This window comes from Diplotaxodon limnothrissa, linkage group LG14 (genome assembly GCF_057381915.1).
Source record: "Diplotaxodon limnothrissa isolate DT_005_m linkage group LG14, D_limnothrissa_male_GT1.1, whole genome shotgun sequence".
NCBI lineage: Eukaryota > Metazoa > Chordata > Actinopteri > Cichliformes > Cichlidae > Diplotaxodon > Diplotaxodon limnothrissa.
The window spans coordinates 38,316,558-38,341,862 of NC_140609.1; the positions used below are offsets into that span (position 1 = coordinate 38,316,558).

At 40.1% G+C, this 25,305-nt stretch overlaps 2 protein-coding genes across 3 annotated transcripts in view; one reads left to right on the forward strand and one right to left on the reverse strand.

The window, feature by feature from the left end:
* The first annotated feature begins 700 nt into the window (after positions 1 to 700).
* LOC146619406 (protein FAM222B-like) lies at positions 701 to 20,473 on the forward strand. Of its 2 annotated transcripts, XM_085370385.1 has the most exons (4): positions 701 to 801; positions 3,473 to 3,600; positions 5,623 to 7,579; positions 20,434 to 20,473. In XM_085370385.1, the coding sequence occupies exons 2-3, from the start codon at positions 3,519 to 3,521 to the stop codon at positions 7,575 to 7,577; spliced, it is 2,037 nt and encodes a 678-aa protein (XP_085226511.1). In that variant the 5' UTR covers positions 701 to 801; positions 3,473 to 3,518; the 3' UTR covers positions 7,578 to 7,579; positions 20,434 to 20,473. The 2 variants fall into 2 exon arrangements, with proteins under 2 accessions (XP_085226511.1, XP_085226510.1); XM_085370384.1 differs by lacking the exon at positions 20,434 to 20,473 and having other exon boundaries at positions 5,623 to 8,179.
* Positions 17,996 to 25,305, reverse strand: part of LOC146619407 (transient receptor potential cation channel subfamily V member 1-like) — a 118,960-nt gene continuing 111,650 nt past the window's right edge. The window contains exons 5-11 of the mRNA XM_085370226.1: positions 19,852 to 20,028; positions 19,185 to 19,340; positions 18,988 to 19,091; positions 18,847 to 18,900; positions 18,606 to 18,768; positions 18,454 to 18,544; positions 17,996 to 18,345 (exon numbers count right to left, since the gene is read on the reverse strand). Coding sequence (XP_085226352.1) covers positions 17,996 to 18,345; positions 18,454 to 18,544; positions 18,606 to 18,768; positions 18,847 to 18,900; positions 18,988 to 19,091; positions 19,185 to 19,340; positions 19,852 to 20,028 — 1,095 coding nt within the window. The remainder of the gene's footprint in view (positions 18,346 to 18,453; positions 18,545 to 18,605; positions 18,769 to 18,846; positions 18,901 to 18,987; positions 19,092 to 19,184; positions 19,341 to 19,851; positions 20,029 to 25,305) is intronic.

The window sequence follows — 25,305 nt, forward strand, 5'->3', positions numbered from 1 at the left end:
AAATTCAGTTAAGTTTCTGTTATTTCCCCGGAGGGATCAGTTGGTTTGAGTTTTGATTAGTTTTAGTGTGAATTAAATTTTTTTTTCTTCAAAATATTAGTGGTGCCAGATACTATTATTTTAATAATGTGCTTATCTAAACCTCCTAAATCTTACAAATTCTTGTCACACAGTCATCCCAGTCAGGTTAACCGTCTGCATTAATGTCTCTTCGGTCTGCTTGTGCTGGAAAATTTGACAAACCACAAAACCATTTTTTATCTGTTTTTCATTTATTTATTTATTTTTTCGTTTGATTGAATTTTTAGTTCCGTTGGCCAAAATGTTTTTTTACACTAAGTGTTACTTTTTAGTTTAATTCACTATATAAAAAAAACTTGCTTTTTGTGGAAGTTTTTTTTCATGCCACCACTTCAGAAAATCCAAATCATGCCAGGTGATAAGTACGTGACCAACTGTTAACATTTGTCCCAAACTGCTGCTGCGTCCGCCTAAATATAAGGCTGACAGGAACACCCAAGCAGAATAACCAGATCTCTTAAAGTTTATATAATCTGTGATAAATTTATGATAAAATGACGCTCTTGGGCTTTAATAGCGTCTCATCTGTGGTGGATTAATGGACAGGCGTTCACCGTCGATGCCTTAAATGCAGAAAAGGGGTCCTGTCTGTTTGCGCATGTCCGACAGATGATGCTGCTTTAGCAGACAGCAGCACGAAGAGCTGACACGCTGATTACAATCCTTATCAACGTTATGTCGCCACAAAATGAAGTTTCCTTACTCAAAGATTCCTGAGGAGTAAGTATCGCTCTTTTTAACACAGGTCACGTCGGTGCTTTCCGTCAACGAGAAGCTAAAGTTTGCTAACCAGCTGGCCTGTTCACAATAAGCACAAAGAGGCTCCTTATTTACTGTGGTGCTTGACTTGAGGTAACCTTTTGAACGATTTAACATCAGTTTTCTGAAGGTGTCCGGTTCTGCTTGGGGTTCACATGGTGTTTGGCCACTGGAATCGTCCGGGGTGATTTATTGAAGGCTACAGGCGTTAGCTAGCTGTTTAAAACTGCAGCAGGTTGAGACTGGATTGTTAGACAGATGGCTAACGTTACCTAGCTGCAGACTGGCTGTCAGAAAGTTCACCTCTCCCGCTGTAAGACCACTCCAAGAAAGCGGTTCAGCCTTAGGAAGACAGCTTTAGCTGGTGTATGTTTGAAAGGTTGGGTACAGAGGGTAAAATAAGTGTGTGTGTGTTTTATATATATATATATATATACAGCTAGGACTGAAGCGTCGATGTGTAGCCCAATGCATTTTAATTAAGATTAAGTAGAAAAGCCTGGTGTCTGGCATCTGACACAAACACCATTTCTCAGCAGGAGACTTAATCTGAAACCTCGGGGAAATTGTGCCAAAATAAACGCACCTTTGTGGTAAGGAAGGATGAGTGCTGATAATGTTTTATTGATTCCTGATTGTTTAAAAATTAGGGTTACACTGGCTTAGTAACTAACTGCTTTATATTTTGGGTCTGAACACTGTAGACAGACTTGTTTGTGTGTATAATCATAAATATGTCACTGAATAAAGTCAGTGAGCACACTAAAAGGCCTACAGTTTCTATGGATTGTATAGTTTATAACTGGTTTGTCTTTCCTATCCTGAATAACAAGTCAATCTTAACTTCCACTGTTCAGACGGTTAACTCGTGATGAATCATAAACTGCAAAATGGAGGATGATTCGGCATTTGTGCTTCTTAACAGATCCTCTTCCCTCTCAGTGGAGGAGCTGAGAAAGGAATTCTGCTGCAGTTCTCAAAATCTTTATATTCTCAATTAATCTTAATTCCATTAAGATTCCATTAATCTATTTTCTTAATTGTTGTCTTATTTCAAATCTTAAAAAAAAACTCCTTTAAAATATATTTATTTGAGTTAACATGAAGTCAGAGGTTTCAGTGACACTTTAAACCACAGCATATATAACTATGCAATATTACAGAAAAGTCTGAAGACTGCCTTCCAATTCCTTTTTATGGAGTGAGGAAAATGGAACTAGGTGCAGCAATTTACTTAATATCCAGAAATAAAAAGAAATGCAATATGTAAGGCAAAATCACAGTTTGTATTTTATAACAAGCTTTAAAGTAAATATTTGGTTATGACCACCAGCCTGACTTCTTAGGTAGCTGTCTTGTAACTTGCCAGTCTTCAAGAATGGTTCTCCAGGCTTCTTGAAGAACATTCAAAGCCCTTCTTTGGATGTTTGCTGTCTGCTGTTTGGTTTTGAGATGATTCCACGCTGCTTCAGTGTTGATGTCCAGACTCTGACGAGGCCAGTCCATGACTGATGGTGTTCCACTGTCTGTGGTTTTGTTTTTTTAAATCAGGGTATGCGTTTACTACACAAAGCTGTGGACAGTCAGATGTTTGTGCCGCATGGTGTATCAAAATCTGATGGTACATTTCTATATTCATGAATCTATCAATTTTGAAAAGATCTCCACCAGCGTGACTGAATGCAGCTCCAAACCATGACAGAACCTCAATTATGATTTGTTGCCACTGATTTTCAGTGTGGTTTCTATGTAATTTGGCATCCCTCAGCCTTTTCTCCCCCTCCAAACATAAAAAACATTCTTATGAAAATGGTAAGGTACAAGAACTGAACAGAAAATGAGTGAAAAAGCCACCAATGTCCAAATAGAACCTTGAAAGACATTAAGAAAACTTGGAAAATTATTGCTCTGTGCCACACAAAAAACAAAGCCTAGATCTGTTGAAGAAAATTGTAAAGAAATGAGAGTTACTTCAAGGCTTTTGCACAGTTCTGAATATGAGGTGTGTCTGTGTGGACTCACAGCTTCCAGTTCTGAAAAGTGAAGCTAGCGTATTGCTGATATAATTGACAGTCAAGAAGGGGATATAACAGTGAGATGTTAAAGAATGGCTTGTATGAAATATGTTTGTATTACTGGAGAAGATGAAAGTAAGTAATTCTAAAAGGACAAAAGGAAGAAAAAATGGCATTGTTTGTTTTCCTTATTTAAAACAATTCTTTATGTCACTGGTTCTGTACCTCTGCATTATGATGAAATATTTAAAATAAAAGTTTTAGATTGTGTTGTAAGCATGGCTCTTTGCTTTTCCCCAATTTTTTTTTTTTTTAATTTTCTGATTTGCTGCTAAAACATTTTGGCACATTCTTAGCTTGACACAGAAAGCTGGCTGGCTTACAGTCTGCCATCACTCTACAACTGTGCTGCTTTGTTCATCTCCATCTCAGCTCCTTGCTGCCTGCAGTGTGTACACAGTGAGCTTATACAGAGCCATGGTTTCTCTTTATTACAAGATGCCATTTGCAAAAGGTCAAACTGAACTGTGAAAATCAGTGATGCCAAAGTATTTTCACACCAATCTAAGTATGTGTGTGTCAACGGCTGACTTTGACCTGCTCTGTTTGTCCCCCAGTATGGTGAGGAAAAGGTGTCCCGTGCTGCATTAGTTGAAGAGTGACATGCTGGCCCGCCTGCCAGCATCAGTTAAGCCTACCATCAGACTACTTTCCCGCACGCAGATGAACACTGGACCTCCAAAATGTAAGTGCCGTCTTTTATCATGTTGTGGTGTTTCTTTTGACTTGTCATACTAGTCAAGCTGTTTTGTAAACACGACATCCACAATTTCCAAAGATTTAAATGACACTAAAGTTTAGTTGTATAAAATATCTAATCACTGAGGATCTGAAACTCGTAGTGGGATGACCTTCTAGAGCAATGCAGAAAATATGTAAAGGATAAAAATTACCAGTAAGTTTTAGACAACTGATTTTAAAAAGCAGTTGACTTGTGTCCATGCTTCCGGCTTTTAAAATGCAGTTAAATATTCAACATCTGTTCAGAACATTACCGTAAGTGAAGTGGATTTTGTTTGAGGCTAGTTTGGGTGCACAAATGATGGCAAATTATTGAAAACTTCTGAATTTATGTGGCATTTCCCACAGAATAAGATGGTGTTTGTGGCTATATTGCAGCAGGATGAGTATGGACAAAAACCAAAAACCTACTTTACTAAATAACCCAGTGAATGTTAGCATATTTACTTTGTGGCAGTTAATCTTAGTTAGTCTTTGTTTGTCACCTGGCTCTCTGGTTTACAAAAGATTCCAGAGCAGAACGTGCATAATCATAGCCAGCTACAGTCTGCTACTGTGTGCAAGGTGAAGTACTGTCTGATCAGTTTCGCAGCATTTGGCTTCATCTGAGCAAAGGGACCTGCCCTGTCTGACAAATGGTGAATAACTGACCGGACAGAACCTCAGAGCAAATGGATAATAAATGCAGAAAAACCAGAACAAGAAGCAACTGAAAGGTGGCTGCAACAACTTGAATGGGGATGTCCATGGGTTCTGGGGTCTGACTATTTTGGGTTTCTGATAATGGGGAGACTTGTATAGGGTGGTTGTTTTGTTTTTTGTTTTTTTGTTGTTGTTTTTTTTAAGCCCAGTATTATTGAAATCTGGTCCACTTGGCAGCTTTAGAAAATATGAGTGCATAGATAACTGTGTAACTTCTGTGTATTTTTGTAAATGTTACAGTTTTGGCTATTAACAAAGACCCCCACCAAACACATTTTCAAAACTCTATACTATAGACCAGGGGTGGGTGAACTCCAGGCCTCAAGAGCTGGTGTCCTGCAGGTTTTAGATCTCACCCTGGGTCAACACACCTCAATCAAGTGATTAGCTCATTACCAGCCTCTGGAGAACTTCAAGACATGTTGAGGAGGTCATTTAGGCTACATTCACACTGCAGGCGAAAGCGCATCAAATCTGATTTTTGTTTTTTTTGACCCTATGCGACCCATATCCGATCATGGTATGACAGTGTGAACGGCACAAATCCGATCTGGGTCACTTTCGTATGTGGTACTGAATCCGATACATATCCGATGTTTTAGAAAGCGACTGCTGTTTGAACGGTCATGTCGCATTAAATCCGTCTTTTATGTCACCGACACAAGACCGACGGCAATTATCAGCTCCGGAGAAGCGCCCGAGAAGACATCGCGAACGAGCGCTTCCTGGCCATCCAGTGTAGATGTCAGTGAAACTGTTGGGAAGACATTGTTGGAGAAACGTGAACATATTATTTGTACTGTATAATCTGCAGATTCTGACAAATCTGCAACTATCCTTTGAAGCACCGCTCCTCTCTTAAACAGCAATAAGGATCATTATTAGGCTATTTACATTATTATGTAAATAACAAAATAACTTAAAGCAAAAATTGGGAAACGTAAAGTCCGAAGTCTTTATATTAACGGCCATCTGTCAAACAATACTGTTTGGTCTGGGTCTAAACAGAGCGCATCTAAAACCTGCAGGACACCAGCCCTTGAGGCCTGGAGTTCTCCACCCCTGCTGTAGACAGAAGATGTTTTAAAGTTTCCCCTAAGAGCCGGTCACCTTGTTTTTTACCGCCAGTTTGCATTGAAGAACTTGTATAACTGCAGGCTGACAGCATGTTTCTCTATAAAGTTTTGTGCTATGTGAAATCCCAGTTGGTGTTATTTTCTAAGAATGTGCTTTTTTTTTTTTTCTGATTTTGCACATCTTGCAGGGGAAACTACACAGAAAATGAGATCTGCCAGCTATCCAACCCCAGCAGAGTTGGATGCCTATGCTAAGAAAGTTGCCAACAACCCTTTGACCATCCAGATCTTCCCGAGTAGCGTCAAAGTACCTCAAAAGAAGCACATTCGTCGCACAGTCAACGGGCTTGACACATCCTTGTCCAACCAACGCCAGAGTCCCTACTCCTCTCAGGTCGGCACCAGTGGGGGCCTGCTGGCTGTCCTCTGTGCACCTGTCAAAAACTCAGACACTAGCCACACCCGACAACTACATAATTCAGTCATGAACCCTCACAGTGGGCCCTACACCACTGAAAGCACTTTAAACCATCCTCAGCCTGCTCCTCACCTACAGGGTCCGTCTCAGTCTGCACTCCAGAAGCAAAACTTGGTTCACCCTCAAGCACTACAGCAACAGCACCGTTTGACTCATCCAATGGCTTTGCAGCAGCCTCACCCACAAGCTTTACAGCAAAGGAATATGGCTCGTTCACAAGCTCTCCAGCAGCAACAGAGCTTGTCCCAGATTCAGGCGCCACAGCAGCAGAGATTGGCTCACCCACAGGGTATGCAGAGACAGCAGAGCCTCCCTCACACACAGACTGTGCAGCAGCAGCCACAGCAGGGCCAGTCATGTTCGTCAGTTGTACCACAGCAGCATCTTTCTCATCTGCAGTCACTAAAGCATCAGGTGGCTCCTCCACAAGCTTTACATTCACAGCAAGGAGTGACTCGGGATCTGCGCCACATATCTGATGGATCTCAGCTTCCGAGCATGCAGCACACCCAGGGGCTAGTTGGGTCGCAGGCCCTTCCCCAGGCTGTTGCTGCAGGCCCTCCTACCATGCCTAATTGCCCCCAGCAAGCCCGACTGGGACCTTATGGGCCGCAGAAGCTCCCTGACCCAGATGCCCCACCAAATATAACTGTATCTACCTCCACCATCCCACTGTCCATGGCAGCCAGCCTGCATCAGAACAGACCCGGTGACCTGAGCATCATTGTGCACCAAATCAACCAACTGTGTCAGGCTCGGGCCGGTATGGGCACCACCTCAGTCTGTGAGGGACAGATTGCAAACCCCAGCCCCATTAGCCGCAACCTGCTCATCAATGCCAGCTCAAGGGTGTCCTCTCACCACCCAGCTCTGGGCAATGTACCCAGCAGCCTCATGGTGGGACCACCAGACAAAGCTGCAGCCCAAGCTCCCAGCGTTTCTCTCAATTCACAGCAGAGTATAGCTGCTGCTAATAGTGTACCTGCTTTTCACACCAACCCTGAGAAGGTGGCGCAGCAGCAGCTTCAGCACCATTTACATCAGCAGAAACAACAGCAGCAGCAGCAACATTTTCAGCAGCTTCAGCAGCTGCAGCAGCAGCGCTCCTGGGCTCAGCATCAGTTAGCCCACATGCAGCAGCCTCCTGAGGGGGCCAATCCTTGCAAGAATCCAAGGATGGAACCTCCAGCTGAGTGTGCTTTCCCCTCCAGAAACCTCTCCTACAGCCACAAGCTACCAAACAGTGCACAGAGCTTTCCCCTAAATCATCCTGCAGAAAAACCGCAACCCTCATCCCCTGTTAAATGCCCAGCAAGTTCTATGCCTTACGTTAATGGCCACTACATGAAGCCACCGTGGAGCAGCGTTCAAGCAACAGCAGGAAACAATGGCCCTCAAGACCTCTCAGTGGCTTTCCAGGGAGGGCAGGCTGCTGCTTCCAGAGACAGAATCCCAGGGGCAAAGTATAGGCCAGGGAAGGAGGGTCCTAATGACCAGTCAGAGCTGATGCAGAATGTGGATTTCTTAGGTGGGGATTTTCAGATGCCCAGCTTTCAGGAGCAGAATGTGGATGCAATGGGGAATATACACAGGTCCGCCAGGAGCCAAGTTCAGGAACCTGGCAGCAGCGGAGCAGTCCATGCTCATCGCCCAGGCTACTGTTAAATGTGCGTTGATGCCCATGTGGCGTGTACTGAATTTTGTTTTTGTTCTGGTCTACAGCTGCTTTCAGCTTCTGTATTTTACTCTTTAAAACCTTCAAAGTGTGCAGTTAAATTGCATTGCTTCAGAGCTTGATTTGGAGACCCACCAGGTGTGATGTTTCAAAGTATTCCTCAGGTCTTAAGCCATGTCGTACTTGTTGCAGATGAAGGGTTTTTGAGATCGTTGTCGACTGTTTTATCTCTGGCACAGATGTGCTGCTGTTTGTTCATATATCTATGGTGTTCAGAAATGTTAATTTGCAGCTGAGACTATGCTTGCCTTATGATTGTCACAGTGCTTTTCATAGGTTGACATGGAACAACTCAACTTTTATTAGCATGTGTGGCCTTAGAACTGCCCAGAGGCAAGATAGAATAGGATGTCTTTTGTGTAATGTTTTTATTTGCAATTATTTATCTTCCTAACAGCTTTGATCCATTTGAATGGGGGTTACTTGTATATGCAATTATTAGGACTGTTGACAGTGCTCAATCCCATAGCTGCAGTGTACATTTGTAAAGGGGTCTGGGTGTTAGCCAGAGCTTCCCTATCAGGAATACTAACATGGCTTCTGAACGATATTGTTGGTGGTCCAGGTGATTTTTGACATTGCTCTTGGTGGGATGTTTTTTTTGTTTGTTTTTTTTTTTTAAGGAAGAAAAAAAAAAAACCCTGCCAGAACTAGCAAAATCGGTAACCTTCTCCATTTCTGAGATTCTTGTTGTGTGGGAGTTCTTTTTAAATGTTTCTTTTTTGTTGTTGTTTTTGCATTTCTGTACATTGTCTTACTTGAATCATAGAATTTGCTTTTAAATGTCATGCTTAACATTTGGAACAGGGGCAGAAAGTCTCATTAGCTCCCCACATGTTAATCTTTAGGCAATGTGAAACAGAATGGGTCCCATTACTTTAAACTGAGCGTGTCTGTATGTGAAAGGTAAACTGATCATGTGCATGCATGCAAGTACGTCAGCTCATGCTACCGGGGAAAATGTCATTTGCCTTGAGCACAGGTTGTCACCATTTTACTACTGTAATGCAAGTGAATTGATGTGGCGTGGATGTTTCCTTTTCTGTGGGGCTTGTGGTCAGTTGTTCATCTACTTGTCACCGGCCTTACCACGTGTCGTATTTCTGTGACCTACAGAGAAAGAACTAAGAACATGTAATGCAGGTCATGTTGTACTAGATGTACCATAGTTGATGTTGTCTGGGCTTGTGTTGCTGCATTAACCTCAAGCCTTCTGGAAAAAGCCTTAAATGACACACTAGTTATAGTCTACTTTAACAGTTTCTTTGCCAGGATCACAACTTGTATGGCTGTGAGGAAGGTTGTTTGTTTTTTTTCCTTGTTGTTGTTGTTGTTGTTTTTTGCCCCTGAACTTTGGTTTCCCTGTTTAAAGCTAATGTTGGATTATTTGGGAGGTGTTAACATGGACAGGCAGTAGGAATGGATGATATTGCCTTAAGGTAATAATGCTACTCATCCCAGATTATAAAGCCCTCATCCTTCTGTCTGAAATGTTGCCTATCTAAGGATTTAGGATAGTGGAGAAAAAAATGACTTGATAGCAGATTTAATAGGTATTTAGCCCAGGGATGTAGCAGTTATTTTAAGGTATTTGAACTGTTTTTAGTTGTTACATGTAATATCCTCATAGTTTAATTTATTTTTTGGACCACTGCATCCTGAAGCCATAGGTATTTTCACATTAGGTGCCATAGGTGACATATTGATGCAGGCAATAGGTTTGCATCATTGCTTTAATGTCTTTCACAACAGCAGTTCTTTTTTTCCTAACTGGATTGTTCTCAGAACATCGTACAGATTAAAAGGGAGAAAGAATTGCAAGATAAATCTTCAAAGAGACAATTCTCTTACAAGCTGTAGCTTTTCTGGAGTTCAGTCTTTGTACTTAATGGCAGTTTTTTTTTTAATTACTTTTTAGTTTAGGTTTTTAGTTTGTTTTTGTTTTTTTTTTTCTGGCTCTCAGTTTTGATGTGCCTGCCCCCTGAAGCTGCTATTAAATTAAATCTTGACACACACGTATGATCTGTGTGTGTGTGTGTGTGTGTGTGTCTGTGTGTCTGTGGTGATGATATGGGCTGTATCAGTGAAACAAGTTCCTATTTATTTGATGGGTGAAAGTTGTCACCAGTCAAATGCAGGTATGTTTGGCTGTTTGTATGTCTTACGAGCCAAATTTTAAAGAAGATTATGTATTAATGAATTAAAACTGACCAGTATTCAAGGTGGCAGAGTGAAGTCTGACCCACTGTGGCCTAAAGACCTTCCAAGCCTGTTTGAGTTTCTTTAACATTAAGTTGACTGGGTGAAAACACTAAAGGATTAGACAGACCCGCCCTGTTAATGTTGAACTGCCTCGTTACAGCCCACCACAGTCAGGTTCTGCAGTTTCATATGAAGTGCCTCCACTGGGTGTAGTATGGAGAAGTGTGTGTGTGTGTGAGTGAGACTGAGTGCTTGCGTGTATGTTAAGCTTGGGTACTTGCACACAGGTGTGCATGCTGACAGAGGTGCACAAAGTTGATCTCTGATGGGGGGGACCAAGCTGCTTAGTATAACTACTGATACTGTGTCATGGACTGAAGTCCTGGAGTGTGCCACGATTCCCAAACACTGTCAGGATGTGTGAACTGTTTGCTGCTGACTCACTGACCAAAGTGACCAGAAGTCCCTCTCTAACCACTCTGGCTGAAAGCCTGTAAAAGCTTGTTAATGAGCAGCAACCTGGTGACCTAACAAAAAGCTGCTGGGGTTCAATAAAGTCGTGTGAAGTAAACGTACCGATGTGAAATGCGCATTTATTTAAAAAAAGGAAAAAGACAAAGAGGAAAAACAAAACAAAAACTAAATGACTTTAAAAAAAAAAAAAGAAAAAAAATCTAGAGTGAGTCGTTCCTTTCTGCAGAGTGCACCTCAAATGTTCTGGCTTTACCCAGAAATCTGGAAATGCATTAAAATACAGAAATATTGTACAAGAACCGCATCAAGAATCACATCTACTTAAGGATGTTGTAGCTCAGCTTTTAAGTTGATTCAGATGGCAATATTTACTGGGGCGCAGACATAACAACTCTCTCTAGATTTTGACTGATTTATATAATTGTCTTTGGTTATCAAAGACATGTTGTGAACAGTGGTGGAGGGGGGGCTTACTTTCTCTACTTTGAAAATGTGATATTCCACTTTTGCCTAACCTTCAGGAAAAAATGTCTTGCACAAACATTCCCCTAACCAAAATAAAGTTTTCAAACACAGCTATTGACTGACTTTTTTTGTGAGCAACATGTTTCAAGGGTTTAAAGCTAATAAAACTGCATATATGGAATTTCACTTGAATCTGAATTCAGTTTAAGTAGAAAGATATTTGTATGAATATTGAATGGACAACATTCTCCTTTAGGTTTTTCAGGTAGAGCAGAATTTATGGTTCCATCTATTACAGCAAGTCGTCCAGCTTCCAAAGCAGCCAGACCATCACACTACCACCAGGTCTGATTGTTTGTTTCACCTTGGAACTTTCCCATAGGCGCTGTTTTTGCTTGGTTTCTTTATTGTTGTTGAATCATGAACACTGATCTTAACTAACAAGTGAAGCCAGCAGTTCTTTAGATCATTGGTGGGGAACTCCAGGTCTCAAGGGCCGGTGTCCTAGAGGTTTTAGATGCATCCTTGATCCAACACAGCTGATTTAAAAGGTTAAATGACCTCCTCAACATGTCTTCCGAGGCCTGGTAATGAACGAGTCATTTGATTCAGTTGTGTTGACCCAGGGTGATATCTAAAACCTGCAGGACAGACATAACTGTCTCTAGTAGTGATGTGCGATACCACTGATTTCCTTTCCGATCCGATACCAAGTAAAATTCAGGGTGGTATCGACGATACTGATCCGATACCAACACTTTGTACAAAAACATATTTTATTTATTGTATCTCAAATTATAGCATAATGATTACAGGTCATCAGATTACTTGTTCTTATCACCTAATAATGCAGAATTCATCATATAGAAATAAAAAACCTGAAGTTGTGTGCTACTTGAACACCTTGCCTGCCTGCAGCACTAAAGGACTCCGTGAGAGATGTCTGTCTCGCCCTAGCAGCACCTGTCCCTGTCCACTCCTCTTCCAACCCCTCTTCAGTTCGCCTCAACATACGCTCGTCGTATTCTGTGATGGTTTACTCTGAGGTGTTTGACAAATTTGTGGTGTTGCCACAACACCTCACTTTCTTGCCACATGTATCACAAACCACGTTTGTGGATGTAAAATACGTCCACACATGACTCCAGCCATTATCGTGAGTGCGCACACCAAGGGGCCGTGACACATTTATACAGCCGTATTTCGCTCATGACTATGAAAGGCGGAAGAGGAAGTAGTTCCTTCCAGTCTAGACAATCCGAATGAAATAGGTTCTTCCCACTGTGTTCCTGTTAATGATAAACTATCGATATTTTAATGTGAGAATCGATTCTAGAACATAAATGATTGGTATCGAAGGAATCGATATATCCACACATCACTACTCTCTAGATTTTGACTGATTTATATAATTGTCTTTGGTTATCAAAGACATGTTGTGAACAGTGGTGGAGGGGGGCTTACTTTCTCTACTTTGAAAATGTGATATTCCACTTTTGCCTACTTGAGGCCTGAATTCCCCCACCCCTACTTTAGATGTTCTTCAGTCGGGGGTAAAAATAAAAAAGAGAAGTTAGGAAAAGGCACATTCTTTCTCTCGGCACTGTAAAAGATGTCATCAGTTTTACCAATTTGACTGTTGCTAAACTGGCAACATACTTAGATAAGAGGGCTAAGTTATAAGCTAATGCTAGCCAGTTTGTTTAGATAACTGCATGCATAAACTATCGATGCAACGCACAGATACCTGCTGACTAGTGCTGAGTAACATAATAAAATTCCCGAATTTCATTCACCAAACCTGAAGCACAGACTTCTTGGACAATCAGTTTCATGCCAGATAATTATTTTGAAATATTCTATAAGACACAGACCAACAAAAAAAACAAACAAAGAATACGAGTTCAATAACTCCAGTCAGCAAAGTTATTGCCTAGCCTGCAGCTTTGGACTAAAGCTAACTGTGTCAGCACACTCGTCAATCAAAGCAGCCGCACCATAACTTGAGCATCCGGATTGATGGGTTATTAGAAAAAAAACTTCCTCTGCCTGTTGTTAAGTAGGAAACAGTGCATAAAGACGAACACTTTCTGTGCCATCTTTAAACCTGCTTTTCATTGCTGTTAAGTTGAACATTTTAACCTCAGTTTGTGGGTGGATTGCCCAACTTGTGGAAATAGCTTTGAGTTGACATTGGAGGAATTGCAGTTTTAGGCACTTCATGATGACTTCTTCCTTCAGTTAGAACAGTTGGAAGAAAATAGTTCAATTTAGTTTTATTTTATTTATATCACGCTGAATTGCAAAAGCATTCACCTGAAGATGTTTTACATTGTATGAAGGAGACACTGCAATAATACAGAGAAAACCACCAATCAAACAAGGAAGCACTTGGCAACAGTGGGAAAGAAAAACTCCCCTTTAACAGGTAGAAAACTCCAACAGAACCAGGCCTGGAAGGGGCAGCCATCTGCTATCTGAACTACAGAAACGGGCACAAATTGAAACTTCAGTCCAGGAATCTCCTGTCCTCAGCTTAACCATAATATAAATAATATAAACTTGAAGACCAAGATACACGACCAACAAAGGATCACACAGCGGTCTTTTCCTGTTTCACATGTTAGGCTATGCAATCTTTTGGTAATTCCACGTCAGTGGAAACCCAAAAAAAAACACGTACTAAGAGGCTCTAATGGCTGTGTCTCAATGTCACGGCCCATGTCACCTCTACTTGCGGCCACATAACGACATGAAGAAATATTATTTTTAAATTATTGTTCAAAAAATTATTTAATATAAAGGCAATAGGCAGAGTGTTCCAGGCATAGCCCGAAAGAATGCAGCCTCATGGGCAGTGTAGCCCAGTTGTAAGTAAGCTATTAAGACTCGACTGTACACTGTGTTCGTGTTTTCCTCCAAAGACAATAAGTTCCGTTGGAGCAGCCTTTCAACACCTCTCTCTGTCTCTCGCTAGCAAAGTTGACCCAGACAACAAAGTAAAGCTAGTTTTCGGCTACAAGCCCGACATGGAACCAACATATTAACCCAGGGGTGGCCAACTCCAGGCCTCGAGAGCCGGTGTCCTTTAGGTTTTAGATGTGTCCTTGATCCAACACAGCTGATTCAAATGGCTAAATGATCCCCTCAACATGTCTTGAAGTTCTCCAGAAGCCTGGTAATGAACTAATCATTTGATTCAGGTGTGTTGACCCAGGGTGAGATCAAAAACCTGCAGGATGCCGGCTCTCGAGGCCTGGAGTTGGCCACCCCTGTATTAGTCCCTTTACTACGGTTTGGAGCCTCAGACTTGTTTTATATACGCGCAGAATCGTTTTAATACGAGATCGCTGCTAAAAGTGCAGCCTTACCTAATGTTCACTTACTCATTTATATTAAGATTTAAAAATCTAGTTGGTATTGGTATGGCGAGTAACCTTCAGTAATACGAATAAATCACACAACAATTGCACATTCAAGTAGTTGTAAAAAGCTTGATAATATATTAAGTAATCCAAAGTAGTCAGAATACGTTACTCTCATTGAGTAATGTAACGGAATATGTTACAAAATACATTTTGGGGCATGTATTCTGTAATCTGTAGTGAAATACATTTTAAAAGTAACCTTCCCAACACTGCATGTGGATCATCCAATGGGCTTAACGTTGTTTTTTTTAGATAAGATTTTTAGCAAAATACATCACTTTCTTCTGTACTTTGATTCAATTTTCTAGTTTTTAGTGGACCTCAGCGTTTTTGACTTTGGGAATTGCTGAGTTAGTGTAACTATTCTCACTTTCTCGAATTTCTGCTGTATCTGTCCCAGTGATAGATTGAAATTGAAAATAGCCATTGTTTCGAAAACAGCATCAGTGTATTTACAGGTAATCTCCCCCTTATTAAGAGTTACACCTGCATTTGTTGTTTCTATTTAAGTATTGCTGTGTTAGGAATTCATTGCTGTTGAGTCAATGATTGTTGCATCTGTCCACCAAAGGCTGGGTCTGGACTATGTTTTAATAGGGGTAACACCCACATATACAATAGAGAGGCTGTGGAAAATCACAGGCTGAAATGCACCTGTTTCTTTCTGCAACCATATAAAACTATTTTACATATAACTGTGAGTGCAATCCTATTTTATAGCGCATATTAGCAGTGAAAATGTGCTTTCTAAACACAGTGTAATGCACAAAGACAGTGGGGCGAGCTGTTTTTAGTCTCATCTTGCCCTTGGATATAATAAGCAGGGTTTACTGAAAATACAAATATATAAATGTAATATTTTGTATATTAACACTGGTGATGTTTTGCTTTTTGTTACTAAAGCTGTCACTTTAGTCTGAGAAAAATTGCACCTACTAATTTAAGCTAACCATTCTTCCCTCTCCGTGTCAGTGGGCAAGAGTATTATCATACTCCTTTCTCTCATTTTATACACTGTTTTGTTTGTTTGTTTGTTTGTTTGTTTGTTAATTTGTTTGTTTGCTTGTTTTAATCAATTTTAAATCATGCTTTTTATTTGTTTTTGTTTCTAATGTCTCTGTAAAGCACTTTGAATCACCTTGTTGTTGAATTGTGCTATACAAATAAACTTGCCTTGCCTTGCCTTGCCTCTGAGTGACTGGTGCATCTCCATGCTTTCCACAGAAGAAGGACACAATACAGGAAAGCACACCGTTTAGGAAAGATATTTTTAATGAATTAATTGTAGTAACTTAGTGTGTAACATTTAAATATTTGTTTTCATTCAATCTGTCCAGTCTGATGTACTAATTTACCCTAAATAAACAGACATTTTCTCCACGAGTAAACCAAAGAGAACTTTATTCCATTTTCACATGTTTGAAAGTGTGACTTATGTGATAATAAGTACAGGAGCTATAATATAATTATATGAAGATAAAAAAAAATAACAAAGATATTTTTAATTCTACCCATTTAAATGGAAACAGAATCAGTTGGCTAGTTGCCCTCCTCAATACATCATTTAAGTAATATAATATCCAGCAGAATTTCTTGTGCACACTAAAGATGCAAGATAAAACATTTTCTGAAAAGTCGACTCCTCCCTCATATGCATCACATTCGTTTGAGGTGATCTTGAAACAAATGATGCGTGAGATATTGTTCTTTGTTTCTACTCAGAAGAATGAAACTTATTTACACTTGTGACCAGACTGCATTTTGTTACTACTTTTCAATCTTGTTCCTCGGTGGAAACTGAAACACCCATGTCTTAATATATCAATACTAGGATGTGAACACTCAGCTATCATAAGACTGTGAACACGTAATAAAGAATGCAAAACAACTGACAACAGCAAACTCCTCTTCGGCATATACTTCAGTTGTGTGTAGGTAGGTAACACTTTTTATCCTAAGGCTCAAAAGTTTGACTTTAAATAGAGTCATGCAGATTCACACACATGCATCTGTGCTATCTAAATATTTAATTTAATACAAAAATTGCAGCTCTTTCATTGCAATCACAAATTTAAATTTGCCTGCTCAAGAATGTGACAATCAAAAATTCTGAACCCAAGCTGAAGCTCTGTTTATAGAAGACAGGTAATGGGAAACCAGTCAGGACATAGTGGGCTTTCAGGGAGAAAGCTTGAAAGGGACATGAGATAGAACTGCTTGTTTCAGACTGGAGCTGCTTAAAGTGCAATAAAACATCATTATTAGCAGTGACTAATATAAAGCTACTTCAGTCTAATCTGGTTATGGCTCTAGCAAAAATAATTGGGGGATTTTTATATTCTGCTTAATCTAGGGAATGTGGGACTGCTGCTGATGTTGACCACGGTTGTGTATCCTCTTCAAGAGCAGATTTACAGGCCCTCGAATCCCTGAAGATTTAAATGGTGCCTCTTTAGTAGCATTTTTGCAGAAAGAAATCGTAAAAATGTGCGTGTGGTCTTTTGTCCTACCAGTAAGGCTGCTGTGAAGCTTGCTTCCAGTTTGGATTTGGGAGACAGACACTTTTAAGATTAGGCTTAAAACTTTCCTTTTTGCTAAAGCATATAGTTAGGGCTGGACCAGGTGACCCTGAATCCTCCCTTAGTTATACTGCAGTAGGCACATGCTGCTGGGGGACTCCCATGATGCACTGAGTTTTTCCTTTTCAATTCAATTCAATTCAATTTTATTTATATAGCGTCAAATTACAACAACAGTTGCCTCAAGGCGCTTTATATTACACAGTAGAATAACAGGTATGATTCAATGCAGAGAGGTCTATTAGTCAGTCACCTTTTTCACTCACTTTGTATTAACAGACCTCTCTGCATTGAATCATATCTGTTATTAATCTCTGTCTCTCTTCCACAGCATGTCTTTATCCTGTCTTCCTTCTCTCACCCCAACCGGTCGCAGCAGATGGCCCCGCCCCTTCCTGAGCCTGGTTCTGCTGGAGGTTTCTTCCTGTTAAAAGGGAGTTTTTTTTCCCACTGTCACCAAAGTACTTGCTCATTGGGGGTCATTTTCTCTGTATGTATTATTGTAGGGTCTACAATATAAAGCGCCTTGAGGCTACTGTTGTTATGATTTGGCGCTATATAAATAAAACTGAATTCAAATTGAATTGAATTAAAGATTAGAGTCAACTGAATTTTGTTTTTTTACCCATGCCAATTCAAGTGCATAACTCTAGCTCCTAGCAAGTGGCTGGGTAGAGAACAAAGACTCTATAGTACTCATCTGTAGTCAGTGTAGGCTGTCAGTCCACTGTTTACCTAAGTGTCAGTGTGTGTCTGTTTACTCTGTAGGAGGTCATAAAATTTGGAGTCTGATGAGTCAGTGAAGCTCACTTCTGTCCAATGACAGTGATACTGTGGCAGATACTGGGGCGATCGTGGCCTTGGTCGTTGTGTCCTTGGGCAAGACACTTCACCCGTTGTCTACTGGTGGTGGTTAGAGGGCTCGGTGGCACCAGTGTCCGGCAGCCTCGCCTCTGTCAGTGCGCTCCAGGGCAGCTGTGGCTACAGTGTAGTTTGCCATCACCAGTGTGTGAATGTGTGTGTGGATGACTGAATGTAGTGTAAAGCACTTTGGGGTCCATAGGGACTAAGTAAAGCGCTATACAAATACAGGCCATTTACCATTTACTGAGGTGACTTGTAAATAAAATATAATATCCAGTATCTTAACTAATATAATGAAGAATTGCCTGGAATTTTTTGAGGTCATGGTTGCAGACTTTAACAGCATCCCACCTGCAGGTTCCAGATGTTTTTGCTTTGGTTTGAGAGTCTTTCAACTGTGTTGCTCATCAGGGCTATCAGCATGTTCAGCAGGAGGATGTATGTGAGAACTATGTAAGAGATGAGCAGGATGTGATAAACTTCTTTGTACTGAACGTCGTCCGTGAACTGCAGATCTCCCATTCCAATAGTGAACTTGAACATTTCCAGTATAGTAAAACGAACGTCTCTATAACCTAGCTTATTTACAGAAGCAGTCAAGCTCCTTCCTTGTAGCTGTATGTCAGCTGTCAGGTTTTGGGCAGCTGACACTACTGTAGGCGGGTCACGTATAAGAGCAACAAAAGCTATAAAAAAAAAAGAGAGAGAAAATCCAAGTCAAAACTGCAAATCTTGGTAAGCATCTATTTTGCACATTCGTATGTTCTTAGATTTGGAGTCTATTAAAATCTTACCAGCAGAAAATCCAAAAAGCAAGACACAGTAAACGGATAAAAAGTGCAACAGGTCACGTAAGATCATGTAAAGAGAGACACATATTTTAAACTGAGCCACTCATATCTGCCCAGGCAGCCTATTTTCATAGTTTTGGTAACAAAACCCTTACCCTTTGCATCATGACACCATACATCCCTAATTGCTTGGAACCTCTTAGGTAGTAAAGAAAGTTCACCCAGGCAAGAAGCAAGGAGAGCACAAGAAGTCCAACGTATTCCTCCTGCCCACAGCCATACATAATCACACAGATCAGGAGTGCTGCCTGCAGGAAACTGCAAAGACAAGAGATTTCTAAGACAGCAGTAATAGTAAGGTCAGGGTATATATAAATATTTCATGGTGATACTTACAACACAATATCATTGAATCCATCAATAGATAGGACCCTGAAATTCGGAGGGTTCCTACAGAAATGATTTATCTAGGGATTTGAAGGTTATTACATTAGTAAGTTTAACTCTTTCTGTGTGAATGATGTGACCAGGTTCCACTTTCTTAGCGTCTTATAGAGAAAGATTAGTGCTCCAAAGACACTGAGGATCTCACCAACACAACGGAGATGGTCAAGTGGAAAATTTTCAATGGGAAATGGCGGCTGAGGGTTTAAGAGTCTTTGCTTAGGCAAAGGTGAATGTCTTAAAACATAAACATTTGTCATTTAAGTTAGAGGATGTTTAACCCTTTTTACCTTTCCATCCTTTCTGTGCAAGGCCACAGCAGTGAAGATGGTCAGGTAAACCACATAAAGCAAGAAATTCATCAAGAATAATTTGGAAGCGAACCTTTCCCACTTATTCTGAAGAAGACTGCGAAGTGGTTCAATCTGAAGCATCTCGGGACGATTCTGAAATTTACAAGATAGGTTTTATATTAACCTCCTTTATATTAACCCAAACTCTTTCATGGCATGCATTTTTAATTTCTCTTTGCTATTTGGGCTGATTGGGACCAGATGAATGTAAAAACAAAGAATTACCTGATTTTTTTCCTGATTTTTGTTTCTGAGAAAAATGAGATGCACATAAGAGGACATTTGTTTTAAATTTCGATAGAACAGTATATATCATATATTTAATATTTGCTAAATTTATCCCATGCAATACTATCTAAGCACAGTGAGGCAAGAGGATTTTGCTACTGTTAATTTCTCTCTACACTGCCTATGCATAGAGTACTTCTAGTTTCATCTGAGCACATTCAACACTGTTTCCATCATTGTTTAAAAGGCTCTACTGCCTCTACAAACATACCCCACAGCATACCCCATTTCCTACTTTATCTAAAACATTGGAGGGAATAAAGCATAGAAATATAATAAAATAAATTAAAATGAGGTCAAAATTGGAATTTCTCACCGGAATCTCACTCCCAAAAATTATTATCTCTAACACAGAGTTTTCTTCATTGGTGTCAATGGAGGTCATGTCATAAAGTGAAGAATGAACAGGTCCGTAGACCCATTCTGTAAACCTCCTGGATAGTGGCCTTGTCTCCTCATCCATGAATTCTCGATGCAGCATGTGCCTAAACAGCTGGCAAATGAGAGAGCAGAAAGGAAAAGATCTATCTCAGAGACATTATCATTTTTATTTTCAGTGCTTGCTGTAAGTAGGTCAGGTCATAATAAACCTTTGTTAAATGCCCATTAATGCCACCTGGGACGCCAACTTCTGTGGAGGCAGAGGTCTATATTATATACATGTGACCTCTAACCACGTGACCTTAACTTGTCTGCTGTTTTGCTTGTGTGACAATCATGGTGACTGTATAGAATCAAGTGGATAAGGCCCCATTCACACAGGCCTCCATGACTATCTGGTAACCACCAGCCATGAGGAGAATGTGAGTATTATTATTTATTATAATAAATAAATAAATAAATCTTTGTTATTCTACAAAATGTGCAGCCATTTAATTTTTTTTATTTTTTTTTTTAGGTGATGGTCTGTGGGATCTGTGAGAAGCCATGTGGTGGAGAGGCAGCCAAGGAATGCTACCATAGATACCACAGTGGACGTACAGAGGTACATGGCAGATCCTTTGATTCTCCGGACAGAGGATCCACTCTACTTCTGGGCAACCAGGAAGACTGTATACCCCCATCTTTACAAACTTGCGTTGCAGTTTCTGTGCACTCCAGCATCATCTGTTCCATGTGAGAGGATTTTCTCTAAGGCAGGAAAAATTACATCCAAGAAACAGACTCAGTCCTCACACAGTGGAAAAAATTCTTTTCTTAAATAAAAACCAAACAGGATAACCTTAAATGCATTGTGTTTACTTTAAAAGTTTATAGAAGTTTATAGTTTTAAGCATTTTCCCCTCCCAGTTCACAATCAATTCTTTCCCCAGGTCCAAATATGTAAGAGATTTGCCCAATATAATAATATGATTTATAAACATACCTGTCCAGCTCTCTAGTGGTTAATTGCTAAGTACATGATGTATCGGAGGGGCTGGCCCAGCACTTCCTGTTTATATAAGTTCATGATGTCATTGATAGCATCACTGGGTGCAACCAAATGAAGGGTTTTTCCTTTTTGCATAGTATTGTTTATTTTCTTTAAAGCAACCTTTTGAGTTTTACTGTATAAAGTGTTTTACTTTTCAAACCATTTAGTTGTGTAAATGGGTGCGTAAATTAAATGAATATTCTTATTGTTTCTTTTTTTAGATTGTGTTGTTTGATCTAACCTATTTCTTAATGGTAGTGACTAATGAGGTTCAGGTGCGTGTAAAAAAAAAAGTATACAAAATGAGATGGCAGAATGGAGATGCCAGAAAATAAAATACACTAAGAAGAAATTTGACCAGTCTGCTGATAACATCACCTTTATTAGTCCCACACATGGGAAATTTGTTTTGTTACAGCAGAAAGTGAACAGTGCACAGTTATATAGCAAAAATTAGAGAACACTGGAATACAATAAGAATAAGATACTGTACACAACTGTACAGAATAGAAAAGAATAAAATAAAATACTATATACAATAGAATAAAATAAAATATACAATAGGATAAAAATAGAATACAAATGCTATATACAACTGAGTTAAAATACAATTTTGTCAGAAAAAGAATATTGCACTTAGTCTTATTGCACATGTGTGGGTTTGTGTGTTCGATTAGCTGCAAAGTCTTTGTTGTGGAGTCTGACAGCAGTGGGGAGGAAAGACCTGTGAAATCGATGCTGAAGTTGAGAAGTAGATGCCATCTACTTCTCAACTTCCTTACCGCTTGAACTACATTACCTCACCAAGTATCATTCAAAATTGTATTTCAAATAAAAGAAACAAAAACAAAGCCTTACACAAACCCTGGAGTGTGCGGTCAGTACAATCTGTGGTATAGATGCATGCATGGGTGGAAGAATGGCGTACGCAATATTGCTTAGTAGAGAACCAAACCAAAGGCAAAGGTGTCTCAAAGTAAAGCAGCACCCAGCAACTGACTGCTTATGGCTGTTAGAGAGCACAGGGCCCAGGTGTTGCCATTGTCACTGATTGGGAATGAGCCCTTCCACCCCTCCAATGCCTGCAAATTAGACACACAAACAGCCTAAAAAAAATTTTAAAAAAGGCAATATGGAGTGGGTCGTCACACCACTGGTCTCTCTCTGACTCCTTGTCCTCGCATACACTCAACCTTGCCTCCTCTTTACATACATATTGCGTGGCCACTCTGACTACATGCCACTACTTTTCCACAACCATCTTTTTTCTTTTCCTAATTGCTAATTGACACACTCATTTTCCCCACCTGTGCCACTTTCAAGAGATGTTTTTCAGTTTCACTTGTTTCACTGCCATCTGCCAAAATCCCTTCCCTCAAAAAAAGTTGCATAAAGTCAGGGTTCCAGGCAGTTCTTGGCCAAATGAGATTCAGCATAAAGTACATTTCCTTAACTCTTTAGAGCATAACACAAAGCCTGTAGAGAGTGTTGCAGTTTTGGCAACAAACCTGTGTGTAATTATCAACTTAGTGTCTGCACTGCAATGTACCCACCCCACATGCCATTTGGACTCTCCCTTGACCCATTCCTTGATAAACATGAGTTTGTCAAAATTACAAGTTGTTAAGTAAGTAAAGACTGCTCCTCCTCTTAACAGGTCATAATTTTAAAATCCATCATGTTATTATGAATGTAGTTTAGAAAATGCTTCTTACAAAAATATCAAAAGACAATAAAAAAAACTAAAAAGGATGCCAATGTTCATCTTGCTCCTTCATCAATTAGTAAGCTTGGGGGGTTGCTAAGGCATTCCAGTGAGAAAAAAGTGAGAAATACTGACTGCAGCATCATTGGTGTCTTTTATTTCTTTGTTTCTTGGCTGCTGGCGAAAGTATTGTCCCTAAGAACAACTGCATAGGATCGAGGTTTGGGACAGTTTTTAGCCAAGTGAGATTCTGCATTACATAAATGATATTTCCTTAATTCATTGTAGTCTCTTACGTTGTGTCCCAGTGCATTACAACTTCAGCAACACACCTGGCTACATGCATCTTCTGTATGTCCATATGTACTGCATTTCTAAAAAATTATTAATTGACATAATGAATCCCCCAATCTGCACGAATAGTGAAACATGCAGGTGGGTGACAATGTCTTTCATAACCAGTTGGGTCTTCCTTTAATTTAATTCTAAATTGTCTTTTCCCTGTCCATATTCCCAATGCAACTTTGATCTCCTTGACTCTGGGTAGCACAGTTACAAATGTCCCTAAAAAATATTGTATTGTCTTTTCGGACATCCACGGATTGTCCGTGTGGACTGTCACAGTCTGGTAGTCATTATGGTACAAGGGAGTTACAAGAAAGTCTTGAAGAACGATGTTAGCAAGCTCAAGTACTAACCTGGTTGGTTAGTATTTTCTAATCCATACTAAGCAAACTAATGGGTCTAAAATTAGACGGGTCTGTTGTGTCTCCATTTTTCTTCCTTTTTGTCCCTCTCCAACCAATTTCAGGACCTGGTACAGATGTTAAAGCTGGTGAGGCGTGATTGCAGATGCCATGCAGGTGTGTCCATCTCCCCTGCAGCAGCACCGCAGACCACGCCCCGCCACAAGACCATGTGCTATTCTTTCATACGTTAAATCACATTTATGACCATCTCATCCTCTCCACACTTTCCTGTAGGGCATTGAAAACTTCTTGTGGACTCCCTCCTTTTTAGGAATGTTCTTGTGGGTAAACATTCCAGAACAATTTGCCATGCCAAATCTTTTTAACATTATTCCAAGTCAACTTGCAAGACTTTTTATTCTGTTTAAAGGGAGTAAAATTGATTTCCGGCTAATGGCAGTTTGGTGTGAGTAGTAGTAGTGAGCTACTGCAGAGTTGGCTGTTTTTTCAATTAAAGGAGGCCTTTGACCTCGCCGAGGAGCCGCTGCTAGATCCTGTTCACCGTACTCTGCCTCCCAAGCCTAAGACAGGTGAGCAGCCCCATGCCATAGTAGTGAAACCACATTACTATACTGACTGTGTTAAAATCCTGTCGAGGGCAAGGGAGCTTCAGTGGATTAAGGTGAACAATTTGACCGACTCTGTTTTCCCCAATTAGGCCGCCAAGACGGCGCAAGCATGTGCAGCCTTCACAGACTGCTGCCGCCAGCTCAAGGGGTCCGGTTCCCACTGCTTCACCCAGCCTGGCTGCGGATTACTCGTGATGGGGTCACACTGGATTTTACCTCTACAGAGGAGGCCAAAACTTACAAGATGATAACCAAGTAAGAAAAATATACCTAGGGGAACTGTCGAGGTTTCCGGTTTATACTTTTGAGGAGTTTATTTTTCTTTCTCTTGGGTAAGCTATTCTTTGATGTTCAAAAAAATGTATGGGTCAGTTTTTAAATGTTTGTTCCTTATGGGTTTAACTTAAACAGTACTTTCACGGCAGGCATTCTTGGTTCTTGAGAATACTGCCTATCGTATATTTTCCTTTTATACTACTTGTCTAGTTCTGCAGAATTCACCCAGCACTTAGAAGTGTTTTTTTTTTTTCCTATTGCGCTATTTAACTGTAAGCACAAGTTTGTCATTGACTCTGTACCGTTCCTTCATTTGGGGAAGGACAGAGTGCAAGCAAGGGGAGGGATGGATGGGTGGTCTGAAGCGTGAAAAATGTGAAAAACCCAGATATAATATTTTTACAAGAAACACACCTGCAGGATACACATCATTTCAAGCTTTAGTATTCGTGGGTTGGGGAGATCTTTCATTCAGCCTTTAACTCTAAAGCCAGAGAAGTAGCCATTTTAATTAGTAAGAAGCTTCATTTTACAGTTTCCAAAACAATAAAGGATAAAAAAAAAAAGGAAGATTCCTTATAATCACTAGTACTCTATTTCACACTCCTGTTTTAGTAGTTAAACTTTTTGTTCCAAATTTTGATAACCCAGATTTTACAAATAACCTAATTAGCACTCTTCTACCAATTGTCTAATTCTCGCTGGGGAGTTAAATTGTGTAATGAGCCCGACATTAGCCGGCTCCTCACTTCGTGTCTTTCCTTAGTCCTCTATGTCAAAATCAGTCTTGGACTTCATGTCTCAGAATGGGTTTGTAGATCCTTGGAGGACACATAATCCACAAACAAAAAAGTATTTTTATTCCTCTGAGGTACACCAGTTCTATTCCCATATAGATAATTTTTTTGTTGATAGTTCTCTAATGCATTAAGTCAAGTCTTCTGAATACTACCCAATCGATATTTCAGAACATGCTCTGCTAAGCCTTGATAAAAACTTCATTGGTAGACCTCGCTCTTGCCCCCCTTGGAGATTTAATACTCTTTTACTATCTGAC